This window comes from Castor canadensis, chromosome 17 (assembly GCF_047511655.1).
Source record: "Castor canadensis chromosome 17, mCasCan1.hap1v2, whole genome shotgun sequence".
NCBI classification, from domain to species: Eukaryota; Metazoa; Chordata; class Mammalia; order Rodentia; family Castoridae; genus Castor; species Castor canadensis.
Window position 1 is genome coordinate 22,843,431 of NC_133402.1, and position 21,671 is coordinate 22,865,101.

The 21,671-nt window shown below is 40.2% G+C and overlaps 1 protein-coding gene across 1 annotated transcript in view; it reads right to left on the reverse strand.

Annotated features, from left to right (window-relative positions):
- LOC109675442 (phospholipid-transporting ATPase ABCA3-like) overlaps positions 1–21,671 on the reverse strand; it is a 147,176-nt gene that overhangs the window by 122,152 nt on the left and 3,353 nt on the right. Inside the window, exons 2-4 of the mRNA XM_074059960.1 lie at positions 20,534–20,715; positions 15,800–15,937; positions 369–486 (exon numbers count right to left, since the gene is read on the reverse strand). Of these exons, the coding sequence (XP_073916061.1) occupies positions 369–486; positions 15,800–15,937; positions 20,534–20,715 (438 nt within the window). The remainder of the gene's footprint in view (positions 1–368; positions 487–15,799; positions 15,938–20,533; positions 20,716–21,671) is intronic.

Here is a 21,671-nt window from a genome sequence, read left to right on the forward strand (position 1 = left end):
AGGAACTCACTGAAAATCCAGGAGGCTGTGTCACTTCACTCTCCTCCCCCTTCTTTCAAAGGAGAAGTTATAGGCCAAAATGATTCTCTAGGCTGACATCTAAACTCTTGGGAGAAGGGGGCTGAATGATCTAAATAAATTTTCTCTTTTTACCTGCATTGGTGCAATTTTTCTCCACTTTGTGTTTGTCCAGGGTGCTATAATTTCTTAACTGGATTGTGAATTTCTCATGAAACAATTTTGGTTCAAATATAATAGTTATTTTGATGTTTCTGGAGGGACCAATGGTAAGGATGCCTCAGCAAAACTTAGTTTTTGAGTCTTGGAAAGAACCCGTTCTTTGCTCTGAATGGAGATGACTTACCTACCTGTAAGAACAGACAAGGTTGTGGTCTTTCCTGCTCCATTATGCCCCAGAAGAATAGTGACCTGCCCCTCATATGCATTCAAGGACAAGTTGTTTACTGCTGCTTTGTGTCTGAAGTCCTGTGGGATAAAAAAGAATAATTTGTTATCTATCACTAAATAGATAACTTATTTTCAAATTCATGCTGTCAAAAGGGAGGATGTGAGCTAGAAACAATAGTTTTAGATCATTAATTTCAAAAGAATGAAATTGGACCTTTATCTTGTATTACACAGAGAAATAAAATCAAAATGGATCAGAATATAAGATTTGGATCTCTAAAATTCCTAGTAAAAACATAAGAGAAAACTCCCTTGACATTAGCATTAGGAGTGACTCTTGGATATGACCTTGAAAACATAGGAAACAAAGCCAAAAAACAGATACATGGGATTGCATAAAATTGAAAAGCTTCAGAGTGACAAGGCAAACTACAGAACTGGAGAAAATATTTGCAAACAGAATATCCCCTACTAAAACATGGGCAATGAAATGGAATATATATTGCTCCAAATAAGACACAAAAATGGCCATTAGACATATGAAAAAGCATTCAACAATATTAATTATCAGAACAATGCAAATCAAAACTGTAATGAGATATCATCCTATAACTGTTAGGATGGCTAGTATCAGAAAAACAAAAGAATAAATATTAGCAAGATTGTGAAAAAACCCACTGGAATCCTTGCTTACTGTTAGAATGGGAATGTAAGATGGTGCAGCCACTATTCAGGTTCCTCAAAAAATTAAAAACAGAACTATTTATTGTATGATCCAGTAATCTGATTTCTGGGTATATATGCAATGGAATTGAAATGAGGGTCTCAGAGAATATCTGCCTTCCCATGTTCATTGCAGCATTATTCACAATAATAAAGATATGAAAATAACTCAAATGTCTTTTGATGAATAAATAAAGAAAATGTGCTATCATGTAAGGGAAAGGTTAAGCATTCTTATAAAAACAACAACAACAAAAGGATTATTAAAAAGGTTAATCATTAAAACAAAACCCCACGGAACATAAAGGATGTAAGAAGTGCTCAAACAGCTTTTGCTGAAAAGCATTGACTCATTCTTAGGCCCACAAATTAGCTAAAAACAGGAGAAGCTTGCATTCTCTCCCTCCATTTTGTTATCTGTCTTTGCTCTAAGCCAGTCTTGTTACAGTCACTTTGCAATTACCTTGGATTCCAGAAGGGACAGAACTGATAACATCTTTATGACAAGGGACTGAAACTTCCCATAAGGAACAGTGGACAGACCACCCCTCCAAATGAAGATAATTATCTGTAATGATGAGGCTGCACCCTGAAGCAGGAACAATTATCTTATGGGAATCAGATTGCTCCCCTCAAATGATGACAGCAATAACATCTTTTTCAGAACCCCTCTGGGAACCCTTGGACTGAGATAATGACCAACCAGAACACACCCATGACTGGGACTGCTTATGCATATCTTTGTCCCCCGCTCCCAGTTCAGTTATCTACTTAAACCTATAGGTCATGTGCATACCCTGAAGATGGCTGAGGATGAGCTGAGTGCTTACTCTGCCTCTTCCTACAGCATGTCCCAAGCTATGTAATAAATTTCCTTTCTCTGCCTTTACCATGCCCCTTTATTTGGCATTTAGGAGCAGGTGGCTGGACCTGGAATATGGAATCTCAGGAGTCTGGGCCTTAGGTCCAATACTTTGGTTTCAGCTTTGGCAAGTCATGCCAGGAAAAAAATGTGCCACTTAGGCACTAGCTACCTGTAGCTATTCAACCCTGGATGGAGAGGAAAGATGGAATCAGTTCCCAGCAGCTGCTAGAATTACTTTTCCTCCAGAAACTTTTTCTCACCCTTCCACTTCAGCCAACATCAACTGCTTTTTGCCAACATCTGATGAGGCAGAGAAATGAGCATCTGGACTGTATGGAACTTGGTGAATTCTCCCTGATAGTTGTGCCTCAGGTCTTCACTTTCCTTGTCCTTGTTGTCCAGAGGCTCTTCTGGGCCATTTGGACTTCTTTTGAACCATTTGGGCTTTTTGCTCTTTGTCTGACAAGAAATTTTGGATCCCTTGTTTGGAAACTTCTCTGAGCATTTGGGTATTTGAGAATTTTGTGCTAATAATTGGCAGGGAAAGAATGAAAGGTAATGGAGAACCCAGGACATGCCTTTCGTCTGTGTGATTTGGGTAGGCCTGGATATACCTCCCTGTTTTAGCATCCATCTTAGCCACCCAGATCCATTATCTTTGACCATTATTATTCTCTCAGCTCTCTACAAATATAAGAAACAAGAGATGAGAGGCAAGGATCCAAGATGGCTACCAGAGTGCTGAAGCTGACAGTGTGAGCTCCGTAAATCAAAAATCTTGCTGAGACGCTGGAGTCACACTTGGCAGAATAAAAAACACCAAGAAGAATCAAAACTTTGACACCCTGAACCCCCAGCCTGTACAAAGCTTCTCCATGCCACGTTACACTGAGAAAACAGTAGGGCTCCCATGCCACCAGACGCCCGCTCCAAACTTGCTTGGGAGACGTCAGGCAGACCAATAGGTGATATTCTCATAGCCACCCCTGGGATAAACCAGCATAGCCTCTGGACAGACTGACCACCCCTCAGCCCTGCAAAAAAAAACCAAAACTGAATAATAAACAAGGACCTGAAAAGGAACATGCAGCAGAGGGGCAGGGTGCTGTAAGTGCACCGGAGATGGGGGTAGGGTCAAGGAACTGATCTCCAGGGGAACTTTCAGCAAACAGACTGGAAAGGCAGAAGAGCTGACAGTGGGCGGATGATAAGCTGCTGCTTGAACTAGGGCAGTTAACAGTTCACAAAGCTTATCTCCTGAGACAGTGAGCAATATCCAAAGTTAAACAACATGGCAAAATTGAAAAACAATCAGTAAACCAGCATAACACACTGACAGCAGGGAGTCAGCTGGTGGATCTCTGACCTTGCCCCAAAGAAAGTTGATGAGGCAAAGAAACAAGTCCCCAATAAACCAACACAGCAAAAACCCAACTGCAAAGCAAGATGGCTGGTGGGCCACAGAGCTGATCTCTGGAAACTGCAGACAAGCCACAACTCACTGAGGGAGGAGCTGACTAAGCAGCTGCTGCTGAAAGACAGGAAAATAAATTGGTGAGTCTCCCTAGCCACCTGGCGAGACCAAGACAGAGCATCTGCTTGAATACCAAAACCAGGACTGGATGCTGAATGAGTAACACCAGAACTACTAAGACTGAAATTCTCTTGTTCCAGAACCAGGAATTTTTTTATGTGTTTGTTTGTTTGTTTTGCTCCCTGTTTGTTTGTCCACCTTTCCCTAATGATTTGTTTTTTTTTTTTAATTATTATTATTGTTTTATTATTCATATGTGCATACAAGGCTTGGGTCATTTCTACCCCCTGTCCCCACCCCCTCCCTTACCACCCACTCCGCCCCCTCCCTCTCCCCCTACCCCCTCAATGCCCAGCAGAAGCTATTTTGCCCTTATTTCTAATTTTGTTGTAGAAAGAGCATAAGCAATAATAGGAAGGGACAAGGGTTTTTGCTGGTTGAGATAAGGATAGCTATACAGGGAGTTGACTCACACTGATTTCCTGTGCATGTGTGTTACCTTCTAGGTTAATTCTTTTTGATCTAACCTTTTCTCTAGTTCCTGGTCCCCTTTTCCTATTGGCCTCAGTTGCTTTTAAGGTATCTACTTTAGTTTCTCTGCGTTAAGGGCAACAAATGCTAGCTAGTTTTTTAGGTGTCTTACCTATCCTCACCCCTTCCTTGTATGCTCTCGCTTTTATCATGTGCTCAAAGTCCAATCCCATTGTTGTGTTTGCCCTTGATCTAATGTCCACATATGAGGGAGAACATACGATTTTTGGTCTTTTGGGCCAGGCTAACCTCACTCAGAATGATGTTCTCCAATTCCATCCATTTACCAGCGAATGATAACATTTCGTTCTTCTTCATGGCTGCATAAAATTCCATTGTGTATAGATAGCACATTTTCTTGATCCATTCATCAGCCATAACTTGGCTATCGTGAATAGTGCTGCAATAAACATGGGTGTGCAGGTGCCTCTGGAGTAACCTGTGTCACAGTCTTTTGGGTATATCCCCAAGAGTGGTATTGCTGGATCAAATGGTAGATCGATGTCTAGATTTTTAAGTAGCCTCCAAAGTTTTTTCCAGAGTGGTTGTACTAGTCTAGATCCCCACCAACAGTGTAAGAGGATTCCTTTTTCCCCGCATCCTCGCCAACACCTGTTGGTGGTGGTGTTGCTGATGATGGCTATTCTAACAGGGGTGAGGTGGAATCTTAGCGTGGTTTTAATTTGCATTTCCTTTATTGCTAGAGATGGTGAGCATTTTTTCATGTGTTTTCTGGCCATTTGAATTTCTTCTTTTGAGAAAGTTCTGTTTAGTTCACTTGTCCATTTCTTTATTGGTTCATTAGTTTTGGGAGAATTTAGTTTTTTAAGTTCCCTATATATTCTGGTTATCAGTCCTTTTTCTGATGTATAGTTGGCAAATATTTTCTCCCACTCTGTGGGTGTTCTCTTCAGTTTAGAAACCATTTCTTTTGATGAACAGAAGCTTTTTAGTTTTATGAGGTCCCATTTATCTATGCTATCTCTTAGTTGCTGTGCTGCTGGGGTTTCATTGAGAAAGTTCTTACCTATACCTACTAACTCCAGAGTATTTCCTACTCTTTCTTGTATCAACTTTAGAGTTTGGGGTCTGATATTAAGATCCTTGATCCATTTTGAGTGAATCTTGGTATAGGGCGATATACATGGATCTAGTTTCAGTTTTTTGCAGACTGCTAACCAGTTTTCCCAGCAGTTTTTGTTGAAAAGGCTGCTATTTCTCCATCGTATATTTTTAGCTCCTTTGTCAAAGACAAGTTGGTTATAGTTGTGTGGCTTCATATCTGGGTCCTCTATTCTGTTCCACTGGTCTTCATGTCTGTTTTTTTGCCAGTACCATGCTGTTTTTATTGTTATTGCTTTGTAATATAGTTTGAAGTCAGGTATTGTGATACCTCCTGCATTGTTCTTTTGACTGAGTATTGCCTTGGCTATTCGTGGCCTCTTGTGTTTCCATATAAATTCAACAGAAGATTTTTCAATCTCTTTAATGAATGTCATTGGAATTTTGATGGGAATTGCATTAAACATGTAGAGTACTTTTGGGAGTAGAGACATTTTTACTATGTTGATTCTACCAATCCATGAGCATGGGAGATCTCTCCACTTTCTATAGTCTTCCTCAATCTGTTTCTTCAGAAGTGTATAGTTTTCCTTGTAGAGATCTTTCACATCTTTTGTTAGGTTTACACCTAGGTATTTGATTTTTTTTGAGGCTATTGTAAATGGAATTGTTTTCATACATTCTTTTTCCGTTTGCTCATTGTTAGTGTATAGAAATGCTAATGATTTTTCTATGTTGATTTTATATCCTGCTACCTTGCTATAGCTATTGATGATGTCTAGAAGCTTCTGAGTAGAGTTTTTTCAGTCTTTAAGGTATAGGATCATGTCATCTGCAAATAGGGATATTTTGACAGTTTCTTTACCTATTTGTATTCCTTTTATTCCTTCTTCTTGCCTAATTGCTCTGGCTAGGAATTCCAGTACTATGTTGAATAGGAGTGGAGATAGTGGGCATCCTTGTCTGGTTCCTCATTTTAGAGGGAATGGTTTTAGTTTTTCTCCATTAAGTATAATGCTGGCTGTAGGTTTGTCATATATAGCTTTTATAATGTTGAGGAACTTTCCTTCTATTCCTGGTTTTCTTAGAGCTTTTATCATGAAATGGTGTTGGATCTTATCAAAGGCTTTTTCTGCATCTATTGAGATGATCAAGTGGTTTTTGTCTTTGCTTCTGTTAGTGTGGTTTATTATATTTATTGATTTTCGTATGTTGAACCACCCCTGCATCCCTGGGATGAAGCCTACTTGGTCGTAGTGAATAATCTTTTTGATGTGTTGCTAAATTCGGTTTGCCATTATTTTGTTGAGGATTTTTGCATCCCTATTGATTTCTTTGGTTTTCTTTTTTTTTCTTTATTTCTTTCTTTGTTTTTTAGTTTTACTATTGTGAGTTAGCTAATACTAAATTACACACACACCAGGGACAGACAGTATACATAATGTAACCAAAAACCTAACGCTCCCATGAAAAAAATTCAAGCAAGGGAAAGAAAACAGGTGACTGAAACCAACAGCCTATCAAGAACATAGTTACACAGTACCAAGTGGATCGATGGGAAGATGAAAAAGGGATGGAAAACATTCTCCCCCCCAAAATAAACTAATACAGGACTCAGAGGGAAATGAAGAAAATGGATACCCAGCTCCAGATGCCAACAAAAAAAGATAAACTATGCCAAGGAACCCAACGAAGCCCAAAAGAACATTCTGAAAGAAGAAATCTTGCAAGTAATCACAGAGAATTTCATGGAGATGTTACTAGACATGGTCAACCAAAGCATACAAGAGGCACTCAAGAAATTCCAAGACATCAAAAATAAAGAATATGAGAAGACACAGAAACAAATAAATGAACTCACAGGAGCCCTAAATAAACACCAAAGTGAAACAGAGAGCACTATAAATAGAGATATAAATGAATTAAAGATGCAAATTGACAATAATAGAGGAAGTGATGCATGATATGGAAAACCTCAGAAAAAAGAATGAAGCTATTCACAATAGCCAAGTTATGGAAACAGCCAAGATGCCCCACTACCTACAAATGAATTAAGAAAATGTGGTATTTATATACAGTGGAATTTTACTCAGCCATGAAGAAGAACAAAATGTTATCATTCGCTGGTAAATGGATGGAATTGGAGAACATCATTCTGAGTGAGGTTAGCCTGGCTCAAAAGACCAAAAATCGTATGTTCTCCCTCATATGTGGACATTAGATCAAGGGCAAACACAACAAGGGGATTGGACTATGAGCACAGGATAAAAGCGAGAGCACACAAGGGAGGGGTGAGGATAGGTAAGACACCTAAAAAACTAGCTAGCATTTGTTGCCCTTAATGCAGAGAAACTAAAGCAGATACCTTAAAGCAACTGAGGCCAATAGGAAAAGGGGACCAGGAACTAGAGAAAAGGTTAGATTAAAAAGAATTAACCTAGAAGGTAACACCCATGCACAGGAAATCAATGTGAGTCAATGCCCTGTATAGCTATCCTTATCTCAACCAGCAAAACCCCTTGTTCCTTCCTATTATTGCTTATACTCTCTCTACAACAAAATTAGAGATAAGGGCAAAATAGTTTCTGCTGGGTATTGAGGGGGGGAGCGGGAGGGGGTGGAGTGGGTGGTAAGGGAGGGGGTGGGGGCAGGGGGGAGAAATAAACCAAGCCTTGTATGCACATATGAATAATAAAAGAAAAATGAAAAAAAAAAAAAACAAAAAAAAAAAAACTAAAAATCGTATGTTCTTCCTCATCTGCAGACTTTAGATCTAAAACAAATGCAGTAATATTATTAGACTTGGGTCACACGCTAAGGGGTGAACACATACAGGAGGAATAGGGAAAGACAGGAAACCCAAAACTTGAAAGTGTTTGATGTCCTCACTGCAGAGGAGCTAATACAGTAACCTTAAAACGACAGAGGTCAATATGGGAAGTAGTGAAGAAGTCTGGTAGAGATGAATCAATTTAGGTCATAATGTACTTGTGCATGGAAGCAATGCTAGGAATCTCTCTGTATAGCTATCCTTATCTCAACTAGCAAAAACGCTATGTCTTTCTTATTATTGCTTATGTCTTCTCTTCAACAAAACTGGAGAAAAGGGCAGAACAGATTCTGCCTAGAAGCAAGAGGGGTTGGGGAGAAGAGGGAGGGGGAGGGGGGCGGGAGGAGAAATGGCCCAAACAATGGATGCACATGTGAATAAATAAATTAAAAAAAAAGAGATGAGAGGCAACATTTTGAGTCTCTATTCCCATTTCCTGCATGGGGAGCAAGAAATGGATCTCCTTTTTTCATTTCTCTTCACTTTTATCCTGTTGTACTAAATTAGTTTCCTAATAAACTTTACAATTACTTTTACTAAATTTTCATGTGTTGCCTGAATTCTTCTTTTTCCAGACCCAAGAACTGAGGTATTCATCAGCACTTTCTGGTAACAGTAGTGTTAGGGCAAACATAAGGGCAGCCACTTTAGGATCAGACTCCCTCCTCTTCCCAATTGACTTACTAGAAACTCCATACTCAGCTCCAAAGAATGACAAAATCTCACCACAACTTACCTCCCTTAGATAGCCACAAAAGAATTCCCACCCAGTGACCTTCCTGGTATTTCTCTACCAACCTTCTATATTGTTGGGTCTCAGCAGCATAAGAACAAAGGACTTAGTTCAGGGAGTGGCTTGCTGTTTTACTTCCTGAATCCAATGGAGCTGTTTCATAGGTGGGCCCCAGAAAGGAGCACCAGGGCAAAAAACAGGATATTGTCACCACAGCCTGCTGACAGATGCTGACCACGTAGATGGGGGAAGAAGAAAACCTCCACTCCCTCCTTCTGACAGAGGATAAAAGAGCCCCTATACTGCAGGGAACTACTGATTTCTGGGCTCCACTGATCTATTTTAGCAGCAGCCTTTTCTATTCCTAATAAATCTACCTGTGTGTGCACTCTTTGTATCTCATGTCTTGTGAGCTTATGCCTAAGCTCAGTGAAGACAAGATCCTCTGGAATGGTCCCCCAAAATTTGTGGAGACCATGAAGGGACATTTCTTCACCTGAGGTTGGTACAGGTTGTGCTAAACTGGGGGGACTGCCTAGGAAGTGGTCATGACCATCCGGCACTATGACAGAGTCTGTCCTTCATGAGAGCACCCCCCCCCCCCGACAGCTTAGCTATGGAGAGCCCCCCTCCAATGACTTAGCACGCTCTCTCTCTTTCTCTCTCTCTCTCTCTCTGGAGGATTTCTCCCTTGGGAACATGTGGAAGAAGCTCCAAGGCTTCTATACCTGTTAAGGCAGGCAACCGAAGATATTGGGGGGCAGCCAGGAGATTATACCAGACTGCTAATGCTATTTGGGTGGAGCTAAAACCTCAGTGCATTGAGGCATTTTTCCCTCTCAACTCTTGGCTCCCTCCCTCCTTAAACTCTCTCCCTTTCAGATCTGACCTGCTAAAGAGGAGGTCCAAAACAGCTGATGGAAAAGAAAGTTTCTCTTCAAGCTATAAGGATATTCTGGCCAGGGCAACTCCCCAGTGAGACCCAAAGGCTAAAGATGCAACTTCCTGACCCACCCTGTGGCTTGAAAGGTGGCTAAGTATTGGAACTCCTCCAGCCATGTCTGCAGCAGACAATCAGATCGCTACACTTTCTTCACAGTTCCTGTGGCGTGAGAGTGGAGGTCACCCCCCTCTTCTAGTGCTCCAGTATTACCTCTGGCAGGACCAATCTGGACAGCAGTGATGACTAATAATCCCTCATGCATTGAGCCTGGAAACTCTCTTTCCCCCAATCCTCAGCTTCTCCTTCTTCTCTCCCAAGTAGGTCAGGATTAGTGGCTTCCCCCTTTGTCCTAAACAGAAGTGGGCTTCCTTCTTCAGCTGAGTCAGGGAGAGATCCCTGCATCCCCCATTCAAAACCTAATCCTTAGACTATGTCCTCAAGAGCTCCCATGTCTCTTCCCATTTCAGTTGAGTGCACCAAAAAGTGCTACACTCTAACTTGGGTTTAACTTAGGCATCTGGTTGATTTGGTTAAGCAAGGTCTTTACCACAGCAAGAAAGAAAAAAACCAACCAAACAACAACAACAAAAACCAACAATGCCTTCAGATACTCCCTCTCTTCTTATAAAATGTATGTCTTACAGGATATGTAGAGGGACAAAAAGTCTACCTCACCAAGAGTCCCCATCCACACTTCCACATGGGTCCTCCCTGGCCATGCAAGGCTCTTGGTTACTTCAGAGCTCCTCACTGATAGAGTTTTTTTCAAATTACAAGCCTTCAGCTGGTAGAGGAGAACCAGACACCTGGGTCACAAGGCTAACAGGAAGGATCCTAAATGTTCTCACCATGTCGGTAGGATGGTTGCAATATGACTGGTTACGCCACTTCCTTCAGTCATGGTCATGGATGGCAGAGGGAAAGGTCAGCCCCTAGTCGGGACACCGATGAAAGGGGAGTCTGACAAGATTTTCTGTTGTTCTTCTAGATAGAACCTGCTCTCTCCAGTCTTCTGGCCTCAATACCCAAGTGGTCTCCAACGGCCTGTCTATTGAAACAGTGGAAAGATCTTGACCCTGATAATCTTAAGAAAAAACCCCTCATCTTTCTTTGTACTGAAACCTGGCTCCAATAACCCTTGGGTGACCAGAAGTGGCCTTCAGAGGTCTCCTTAAATTATAACACTATACTCCAACTAGATCTTTTCTGTAAGCGGGAGAAAAAGTGAACTGAGATCCCCTATATACATCTTTTTTAAATCTCTGGGATCACCTGGAATGGCTCCATGACTGTCACCTAGATTCCCAAACCTTGGCTATGCTCTGCAATATCCAAAACAGCATCGGGGGAGACCAGCAATCAGCAGTTCAATACCAAGGTCCCAAGGAGACCAAGGTGCCCCTATCCACCAAACCCTCTGCCCCACCCTTTGAGCCACCCCAATATTTAAGACCCTCTCATGGATGTTACCCCCTCCAACAGGCAGTGGTGGGAAGGAGGTGGGGTCTATATCCCCTTCCAGTTATCAGATCTAAAGGAGATAAAAAAGGATTTAGGTAGTTATACAGACAATCCTGACCAATATATCCTGGCCTTTATTACTATGATCCAGACCTTTGAATTGACATGGAAAGATATCATGCTCCTAGTAGACCAAACCCTTTCCTCCTTAGAAAAACAATGGGTCCTGACCCAGGCCACCCGGGTCAGGGACTATTTCCACCTACAAGGTGCTCTGATACCCATGGCACCAGGAAATGAAGGGAAAGAAATTCCCATGCTCATGGGGGCACAAGCAGTCCCTCTGGTGGATTCCCAGTGGGATCAAAATGATGGAAGAGATGAATGGATGAGACATGACTAATAGTGGAAGGACTGAAAAGGGCCAAAGTTAAGCCTCTAAATTATTCCCAGGTAACTGCAGTATAATAAGGCCCTGATGAAAACCCCCTTACCTTTCTACAGCATCTTAATGACGTTGGCTTAAAACATACCACAGTGGACCCAGAATCACAGGTGCTAGAGGTTCTCCTTAAGGATAAAATTCTAACTCAGTCAGCCCCAGATATCCATAGAAAATTCCCAAAGTCTGTGGCTGAAGGGGAAAAGTCATTGGACCAACTAATGCAATTAGCTATGTCTGTATACTATAATCAGGACCTCACTAAAAAGAGAGAAGATAAAAAACATCATGACTTAATCACAGCTCTAAGGGAGTAAACCCCACTTCCCATGGGTTACATCCTGAGTTTGCCACCATTGTGGACAATAAAGGCACTCTGCATGGAATGCCCAAAAGGGGGACAGCCCAGGAGACAGCCCCAGCCCCTACTGTGACTTTGCCCCATCTGCAAAGGTAGCCACTGGAGGTCTAAGTGCCTTCTGCAGGCAAAAGGCGAGATGCCATTTCCTATGGATTGATGGGTTCTGAGGCCTCCTGTCCAGGCTCCACTTCTTGACATTAATGTTGAGGAACCTCTGGTAACCATAACAGTGGAGAAGTGAAAGGTCATCTTTTTCCTAGTGGATCCTGTTTCTCTGTCGTGTCATTTGCTCCTGGTCCCCAGTCCAATGACAAGATTATCATTTGGGGCATATCTGGCCAGCCTCTAGAGTGCTATTTAATCCAGCCTCTGGCCTGCTCCTGGGGAGACCTCCATTTCTGTCACTCTTTTCTCATAGTCCCCAAGACCCCAGTGCCCTTGCTGGAGCAGGATTTACTATCTCAACTAAAGGCTCAAATTTTGTTACCCCAGGGGGACTATCTCTGTTTCTCCCTCCTTCAGGCCAGTTATTAGAGGGGATAAAACTCAGAGATCCTCCAGAATATTATTAGAGGATGTGAAATCTGTCAGCATAACAACCCCTGCAACACTGCCCTGCCTGTCCCTGGGACACAGAGATGGGGCACATTTCCGGGGAAGGACTGGCAGCTTTCACCCACCTGCCAGGAGGCTCAACCTCTAGGGTGCTTCTGGTTCTGGTAGACACCTTCACTGGATGGGTTGAAGCATTCCCCTGATCCTCTGAAAAGGCCCAAGAGATAATTAAAGTTCTGATTAATGAAATTATCCCTAGATTTGGACTTCCCCAGACTCTCCAAAGTGACAATGAAATAGCCTTCTGAGCTGAAGCCACTCAGGGAATCTCTAAGGCTTTGGGAATCAAATGCTGTGCCTGGAGACCCCAATCCTCAGGTGAAGTTGAAAGGGCCAATGGACTATTTAAAAGACACCTGTCCAAACAGGCCCAAGAGACCCACCTGCCCTGGCTTAAGTTGCTACCTTTGGCCCTAAATCAGCTTTGAAACACTCCAAGTTGGTTGGGACTGACACCATTCAAGGCAAACTATGGGAGACCTTTCCTCCAAAATGACCTACTTACAGACCCAGAAGCCACAATCCTCCTCTCCCACACAACCCAGCTAGCCAAATCTCAACAGATCTTATCTGAACTTGGATGGGAGGAACCTTCACTAAAATGCCCTCCTTCCTTCTGTCTAGGCGACATGGTTCTGGTCAAACTTCCCCATGCCTCTTGGGGATTTTTTGAGGCTCCCTGGGAAGGGCCCTACTCTGTCCTATTATTACTCCCACAGGTGTCAAGGTCTCCAATTAGACTCCTGGATTCCTATTTCCCAGGTCAAACATTGGACTTCAGACCAGGACACTCCCATTCCTGAAGACCAGCATTCAACACCATTGACCTACTCTTGTGAACCTCTGGAGGACTTAATGCTGCTATTCAAGAAGAAAAAACCCAAATGATTACAGGGTCTATGACCATTTTCTGGTCCTTTTACAGCCTGATTCATCTTTCAACAGGTGAACAAGATCAAGTTCCATTTCCTTGTCCAGGAATATTCTCTGGTTCTGACACAACAAACTTCAGGTGGTTTCTACCGTGGCCTGCTGGAGACTGCACAAGGCCACGCATGAGGTGGACACCCCTGCTCCCATCTCCCTGCATTGCCCCCTCTCAGCAGGAATCAGCCAGATAAGTCACCGCCCCATCCCAACAGCAGTTGGGCATCACTTTCGGGGGTGGGGGAGACTTGTTGGGTCTCAGCAGCATAAGAAGAATGGACTTAGATCAAGGAGTGGCTTGCTGTTGCACTTCCCAAAACCAGTGGAGTTGTTTCACAAGTGGACCCCAGAAAGGAACACCAGGGTGAAAAACACCAGGGTGAAAAACAGGATATTGCCACCATAGGCTGCTGATGGGTGCTGACCATGTAGATGGGGGAAGAAGAAAACCTTCATCCCCTCCTTCTGACAGAAGATAAAGGAACCCCTCTACTGTTACTATAGTAACAATAACTGGGAGTTACCAGTTTCTCGGCTCCACTGAGCTATTTTAGCAGCAGCCTTTTCTATCCCTAATAAATCTACCTGTGTGTGCACTCTTTGTGTCCCATGAGCTTATTCCTAAGCCCCGCTCTTCGAAGACAAGAACCCCTGGATCAGCCTCCCAACATATATCTACCCGAAGTTTGTAAGCAGCAGTGGGCTCCAGATCTGGCTGGAGACCCCCTTCACAGGTTTCTTCTCCAGAATAAAATCTGTGCTGATGCTGAGCTGTCTCCTGCCTATCCTTCCACGCCTTTTTCCAGTTTAAGAAGTAGCACTGATGACATTTTATTTTGGACTAAGGTCGTCTTTATCATGGAAGGCTTTCTTGTGCCATCTATGATGTTTTGCAGTATCTTGTTTTTACTCCCTAGACACCAGTAATACTCTGCTCTCTATTTTTTCTCTACTCTGGAGATTTTGTCAAATGACCTCCTGGAGTACATCATTTCAGTCAAAAATCAATGTCAAATTAATTTTTTCCTATGAATGCAATCACGTATCTTATAGATGCTGATAATACTACAATGTTTCAGTCATTATTTCTCCTCTAAGCTATGCTCTGCATCTATAAATATCTACCAGAAATTTATATTTAAATATTTAATAAATACCTCAAATTCAGTATGTAAAAAATCCTAAAATAAATCTACACTAATCTATACTTTAATATATCTAAACTCATCATTAACCTCTGAAAATATAGTTTTCAACTATACTTGCTAACTCATAAGACTAAGGAAACTGCAGTCCATACGAAAGAAATGAATATATGTATATATATGAGCATGTGTACATATGAGAGAGAGAGAGAGAGAGGGAGAAAAGACAGAGAGACAGAGACGGAGATGGAGCACTGGAGATTTAAAGTGGGCCCCCCTAAAACAATTCAGGTAATAATTCATCAACACATACTTGTAAAAAAGCTACCTAAATCTGGAGAGCAAATCACTTGAGATTGGAGGGAATAATCCTTGACACTCACATAAGACCAGGAAAGATGTTTATTTCACAAGCCAGACAAAAATGTCAAGATCAATAGGGCATTGGGTAACCAGAGCAGGCATGATAAAATCAATCTGTTTCCAAGTAATTTAATTGCTTCCAAAAACAAAAATCAAGACTATTTCATGAAATACAAAAATACCCAGTAACCATCTCCCAAAGGATAAATTTTCTCGAATCAGTAAAGCTGGAAATAGATCCAAGGACAAGGAAAACTACCTCCAAGGAAAATCTAATCAAACTGCATTTAAATGTCTTGAGTGGTGCTAGAAGAAAAGAACATTCTATGTAGGGAAAAGATAAGAACTAATGCAGATTTTTCACTGGAAACAATGCATGTGAAAAGATACTGGAGCAACATCTTTAACCTATAATTTTATATCCAATGAAAATATATTCCAAAATGAAAATAAGACTATTTCAGACATAGAAAACCTGAACGAGTTAATCACTAGTAGGCCAGTAGTGTTACACTTCCCACCTCACCTAAATGTTACTATTGCATCATCAGTTTTATTTTATTCATATAAATGATTACAAGGTCAAATACCACTTATTTTCAAACTCACCAGAGGAGATTCAGAACAATGTACAATGGTGGTACAAATAAGACACTGTTTGCAAAGAGGAATCTATATTTATCTGTTCTATTAATTATAGCTCCAACCATGCTCTGCCTTGTACGACACAGCTATATTGATCAAGATTCAAATTAAGCATCTCGTTTGTTTTCTTGGAAAGGCCAATTACAGACAACTCAATGCAAAGTATATGGCTTTCAGTCTCTGCAGGAAAAAGAGACTTTTGAAACAATACCTTGTGCAAATGTTTGATCTGGATACCTGCTACCAAGTCAGTAGGTTCAGCCTCAAAACAGTTGCTTTGAGTTACTTCATTGTCTTGAATGTCTTCTTTTTTATTTTTAATTCTTGGTTTGCCAAACCAGTATGAGCGCTACAAAGAAAGTGAAGATGTAATTACCAAAAATGAGCTGAAAAATGAACTCTATCTAAATGAATCTCTAACAAATAAAGTGACTGAATCAGTGACCAGTAACTTCCTTACAAAGAAATACCCAGGACTAGATAGCTTCCATTAGTGAATTATACCAAACACTTAAATGAGAATTAACAACTTTTCTTCAACCCTTGCAAGAATATGAGGGAACCTCATCCTGAGATCAGCCCTACACTGACACCAAAGTCAGGATTAAAAAAAAAACCAAAACAATAGAAAGGGATTTGTAAAATCCTTCATGAATATAGATGTAAAAATCTTAAACAAAGTATTAGCAAAGTGAATTTAGTAGCATATTAAAATGATTACATTCCATTACAAAGTGATATAACTACATCTGGAGATGTAGTGATAGTTCAAACATACAATAATCAATCAATGTAACACACCACATTAATAGAACAACAGGAAAAATGCCACAGGGTAATTTCATGGAGGTAAAAAATGAATAGAATATAAATGGAGAAAAGATACCTATTGAAACTATTTCTTGAATGGGGAGAGGGAGGGATAAAGGAGAATGGTGGAGGGAGGTGAATTCAAGTATGATATATTTGATATACTGTAAGAAAAATGCCACAATGTACTCCTACCCAGCACAATAAAATAAAATTAAAAAAAAAGAATAAAAAAAGGAATAGAAAAGAAATTGTCTATTAAGGACATTTATGAAAAAAGAAAAGAAAACAAACCCATGGCTAACAATTCTCAAAGGTGAAAGATTGAAGACTTTCCTTCTAAAATCGGGAAAGCTTTCACCTTGGATATTCATCACTGTACTGGAAGTTTTAGCCAGAATGAGTCAAGAAAAAGAAACAAAAGGCAGCCAAATTGGTAACAAAGAGGTGAAACTATTTTTACCTAAAAATGATTCTAAAAAAATCCCAAACTCCATCCACGCATCCACAAACCTATATACTACAGGAACTAATAAACAAACTCAGTAAAAATGCAGTATACACATCAACATGTAAAATTAGTTGTGTTTATATATACCACCAATGAATAATTTAAAAAGAAAATGAACAATTTAATTTATAATAGCATCCAAGAATAAAATACTTCGGAGTATAAGTTAACCATGGAGATGAAAAGACTTGAGTAACACTGAAAACCATAAAATCTGATGAAAGAACTTAAAGGAAACCTAAATACATAGAAAACTCTTGTACTGGAGGATTTAATATGCCAATACTACCTAAATCAACACATACAGTACAATCCTCATCAAAATTCCAATGGCCATTTTTACAGAAATAGAATATCCTCAAGCTCATATTGATCTGCAAAGACCCCTTAATAACCAAAGCAATATTGAAAAGGAACAACAAAGGTGGATGATTCATATTTTAATTTTTCAAAATGTACTACATAGCTATAGTTATCAAAATAGTGTCATACTGGAATAAGGATATACATTTGGTGAATGGAATAAAACTGAGAGTCAAGAAATGAATCCAGGCCAGACACTGTGGCTCAAGCCTATAATCCTAACTACTCAGGAAGCAAAGATGGGGAGGTAGAGATCGGGAGGATGGCCGTTTGAAGTCAGCCGGGCATAAAGTTCACCAGACCCCACCTCAACCAATGGCTGTGCGCAGTTGTGCAGACCTGTCATCCCAACTATGCAGGGAAGCACAAACAGGAAGACAGTGGTTCAGGCTGACCTGGGAATAAATGCAAGTCCCTATTTAAAATAACAACTAAAGCAAAAAGAGCTGGTAGAGTGGCCAAAATTTGGTAGAATGTTTGTCTAGTAAGTTCAAGGCTCAGAACTGCCTCCCCGCTGCCCTGCCCAAAATAAGAAATAAACCATACATCTATGGTCAATTGACAAGGGTTCCAAAACTATTCACAATAGGACAGTAAACTGTCTCTTGAAAAGGTAGTGTTGGGGTATCCACATGCAAAGGAATGAAGCTGGACACTCACACCATTTGAAAAAAGTGACTCCAAATGAATCAATGATTAAATACAAGAACTAAAACTATCAAATTTTTAGAAAAAACACAAGGGCAAATCTTCATGACTTTGGGATTTTACAAGGGTTTCTTAGAAATGACATCTGGGGCTGGAGATATGACTCAAGCAGTAGAGTGCCTGTGCATGGATCCCTGAGTTCAAACCCCAGTCCCACCACAAAAAAAACTGACACTTGATATTATGAGCAAAAACAAAAAAACAGATAAATTGGATTTCATCAAAATTAAGAACTTTTGTGTTAAGGGATACTATGAAGCCTGGAAAGACAACAGGCAGAATGGGAGAGAATATTTGCAAATCATATATTCAGTAAGGGTCTAGCATGCAGGACACATTAGGAAAAAACAAACAAACCAACAAACCAACAAACAAGGTATGGTTGTGCACACTGCTAATCCCAGCACTTGGAAGTGTTGGATCTGGAGACCTAAGACAGATGAGTGAGTATTCCATCCCCCACGGAGAGCAGTATCATTCCTGCATCCTGAGGAGTTAGAGGCCTGCATTCCTGCCCTCTGAGAAGGAGCTATAAATCTGCATTCCTACATGAGATACAGGGTCTCACAAATCTGCCACAGGGCTGATAAACGAAATGCTCTCAAGGTTGTTTCCCTACTTCCCCAACAAAGGTCAAACAGACCAGTTCATCTAAGAGCGCCCACATGTAAATACATGGCCAATAGAAAAAAACACACCTAACTCAGAGCTGGGACATCCATAAAAGCCCCAGCCTTCACCTGTGCAGTGAGCTACCGGCTTCTGGGCTCCGCTGTGCTTCTCTAGCTGTGGCCTTTCCTTTCTCTCTAATAAATCCTACTTTATATACTGGCTTTGGCTCATCATTCAGCTGCCTCACGAGCCAGTTCCCTGGCCTGTGAAGGCAAGGACCCTCAACAACGGCAGGTAACAGAAGGCTGAAGCAGGAGGATCACTAATTTGAGACTAGCCTGGATCACAGAGTAAGACCCTATCTCAAAATATATCAAAACAATGGCAACGACAACAAAAAAACCCATACAACTTAATTAATTAATGAGCACAAGACTTGGAGATTTCTTTAAATGGGATATATAAATAGCCAACAGCACATAATAAAAAGACCGCAATATGATTAGTTATCGGAGAAATACAAATAAAAAAGTTTAAACCCATGATACAAATATAGTAAAATAAAAAAAGGAACATAACAAGTGTTGGTGAACATGTGGAGAAACTAGAAGTCTGGTCCTCCCTCAGGGTAACATAAAATGGTATAATCTAAATAATTTCTCAAAACACTAAATATAGGAGTTACCATAAGAACTAGCAGTTTCATTCTTAGCTATACAACCCACAGAATTGGAAACAGCACTATTCATAACAGAAAAAGGATGAAAACCATATACGTATTCCTCCAATGGATGAATAGATAAAGGAATTTCTCTCTATACATACAACAGAATATTATTCAGCCACAAAAAGGAGTGGAGTAAATACTGATGATTGCCACACCATGGAAAATCTATAAAACATTATGGTTAAGTCAAAGAACCAGACACAAATGGCTAATTCCTATGATTGTATTTATATGAAATATTCTGAATAGGCAACTTCATAGAAAGAGAAAGCAGATTAGTGGTTACCAGGGGCATGGGATAGGGAAAAATGGAGGTGACGTCTTCATGGCTCAGAGTTTTATTTCTGGGGGATGGAAATACATGGGAACTAGATAGTAGTCATGGTTAGACAATGTATGTACATTGTAAAAATGCTAAGTGCCACTGACTTTGTTAACTTTAAGATGTTTAATTTTATGTTTTCTGAATTTCAAGTTAATTAAAAATTTTAAATGTGAATAAAGGAAATGAGGATTTCTAAGGACTTGAAAATATTCTGACTTGGTTTACTTTGTGAGATGAAGAAAGTGGTAGTATATTTTCAGGGATATTTTGCAGCAAAATTAACTATTATTTGAATCTCCTGCATTTAGTAGTAACAACATTTAAAATGCAGCCTTCAAGATATAGGGGCAAAATGGAATTGCTGGAAAATGAGATCACAGACAATGCTTGAATCACACCTGGTCATAGTATCTTCTTTGTCCATATATTACTCAGTAATGCTAAGGAAGTGTGGAAGACAAGATGCAGGCACTTTCCTACGCTAAGAAATGGTTCAACTATTGAAAACAAGGATATGGGAAGTGCTTCATTTTCTCCTCATTAGGATCTTAGAAACCATTATGCATTAATATAGATGTGAATTTCTTTTGCAGACTTTGAGGTTTCCTCATCCTGCAGCCTAATCCACTACTTATCATTTGACTGCAGAAGGGTTACTGTACTCACAATTTAAATGTAGGGGTTTCAGTGTCTTATCCACAGAGGTTGTACATCTATATATGCAGAAGGCTTTAAGGTGTATCAAGAAACTTCTAGCATTTTAGTATGGATGGTATACAGATGAGACTGATTCTACATACACTTGACTTTTTGATTTGATTATAAATATCATAAAATAGGTTCAGCAGGACTATGACCTTTTGCAAAAAATAGCAGCATTAAAACTCACCATAAGGAAAAAGTACCATGGTCGGGGCACACCATACTGCCCAGGAAAGACAGTTTCTACATACCAGGTAACAAGGCCGTATAAGAAAGCATCAAGTAAAAGCATTCCAAACATATAGCCAAAAATGAGATTATCCTCAAGATTGGCTGGTGTCCAAAGGTTATGCCATTTAACCCCAATTTCTGAAATAAAAAGGAGGGAGACACAGAGAGAGAAATACCATAGATGAAAGTTTTGTGATTAAAATAGTCAAGAAAAAAGTTTGATACTCTAAATTTTGCCACTGTGGCTTATCTATATGCTGATAACCCTTAGCATTTAGGTCTTTCTAGAAAATGCTGATTGGGTTTCTCCCTCTTTACTTTCAAAATAAATAGGAATGATTAAAATAAATGATTAAAACAAAAATAAAGAATAACAAAAGAGTCAGAAAAAAGCAGACCTACTATTAGGTAGCAGTTAACTATGAGTGATGAATGAGGCAGGATAGAAAGATGAAGAGTCAGGGAGTTTATATTATTTTAATATATGTATTAAAAGGGCCAGACTCAGACACTGAAACTAGAAAGTAAACACTAAAAAGTGGAGCAGCCAGCCCCCTCCCACCTCCTTTTAAAGATATTAAGTTACAAAAACACACAGGACCTGCCTACATCTATCTTCCTCTGAAATATTAATAAGTTGCAAGGCTACTTGGATGGGTGGAGTAACAACAAGAAAAAAAGGCGTATCTAGGAAAGGTAAGTTCTAAAGCACACCTATTGTCTCTGTGTTTTGGGTAGGTCTGAATGACCCATCTTAGGCACCCAGATCCATTATCTTAATAAAGAGAGTTGTTGTTAAACATGACTTCCCAGCTCCTAAAGTGTAAGAATAAGAGACGAGGACAACCATTTTGAGTCTCTAATCCCATTTCCTGCCTGGGGAGCAGGACATGTTTCTCCTTTTTTCCCCATTTCTCCTCATTTTTATTGTTATACCAAATTATTTTTCCTAATAAACTTTACTATTACTACATTTTTGCGTTTTCCCTGAATTCTTCTCTTGCCAGAGGAAAGAACTGAGGTTTACACCAGGGCTAAACTTTCTGGTAACACTATTAGATTCTATCCTTCTACTCTTCCCCTCATATTAAATT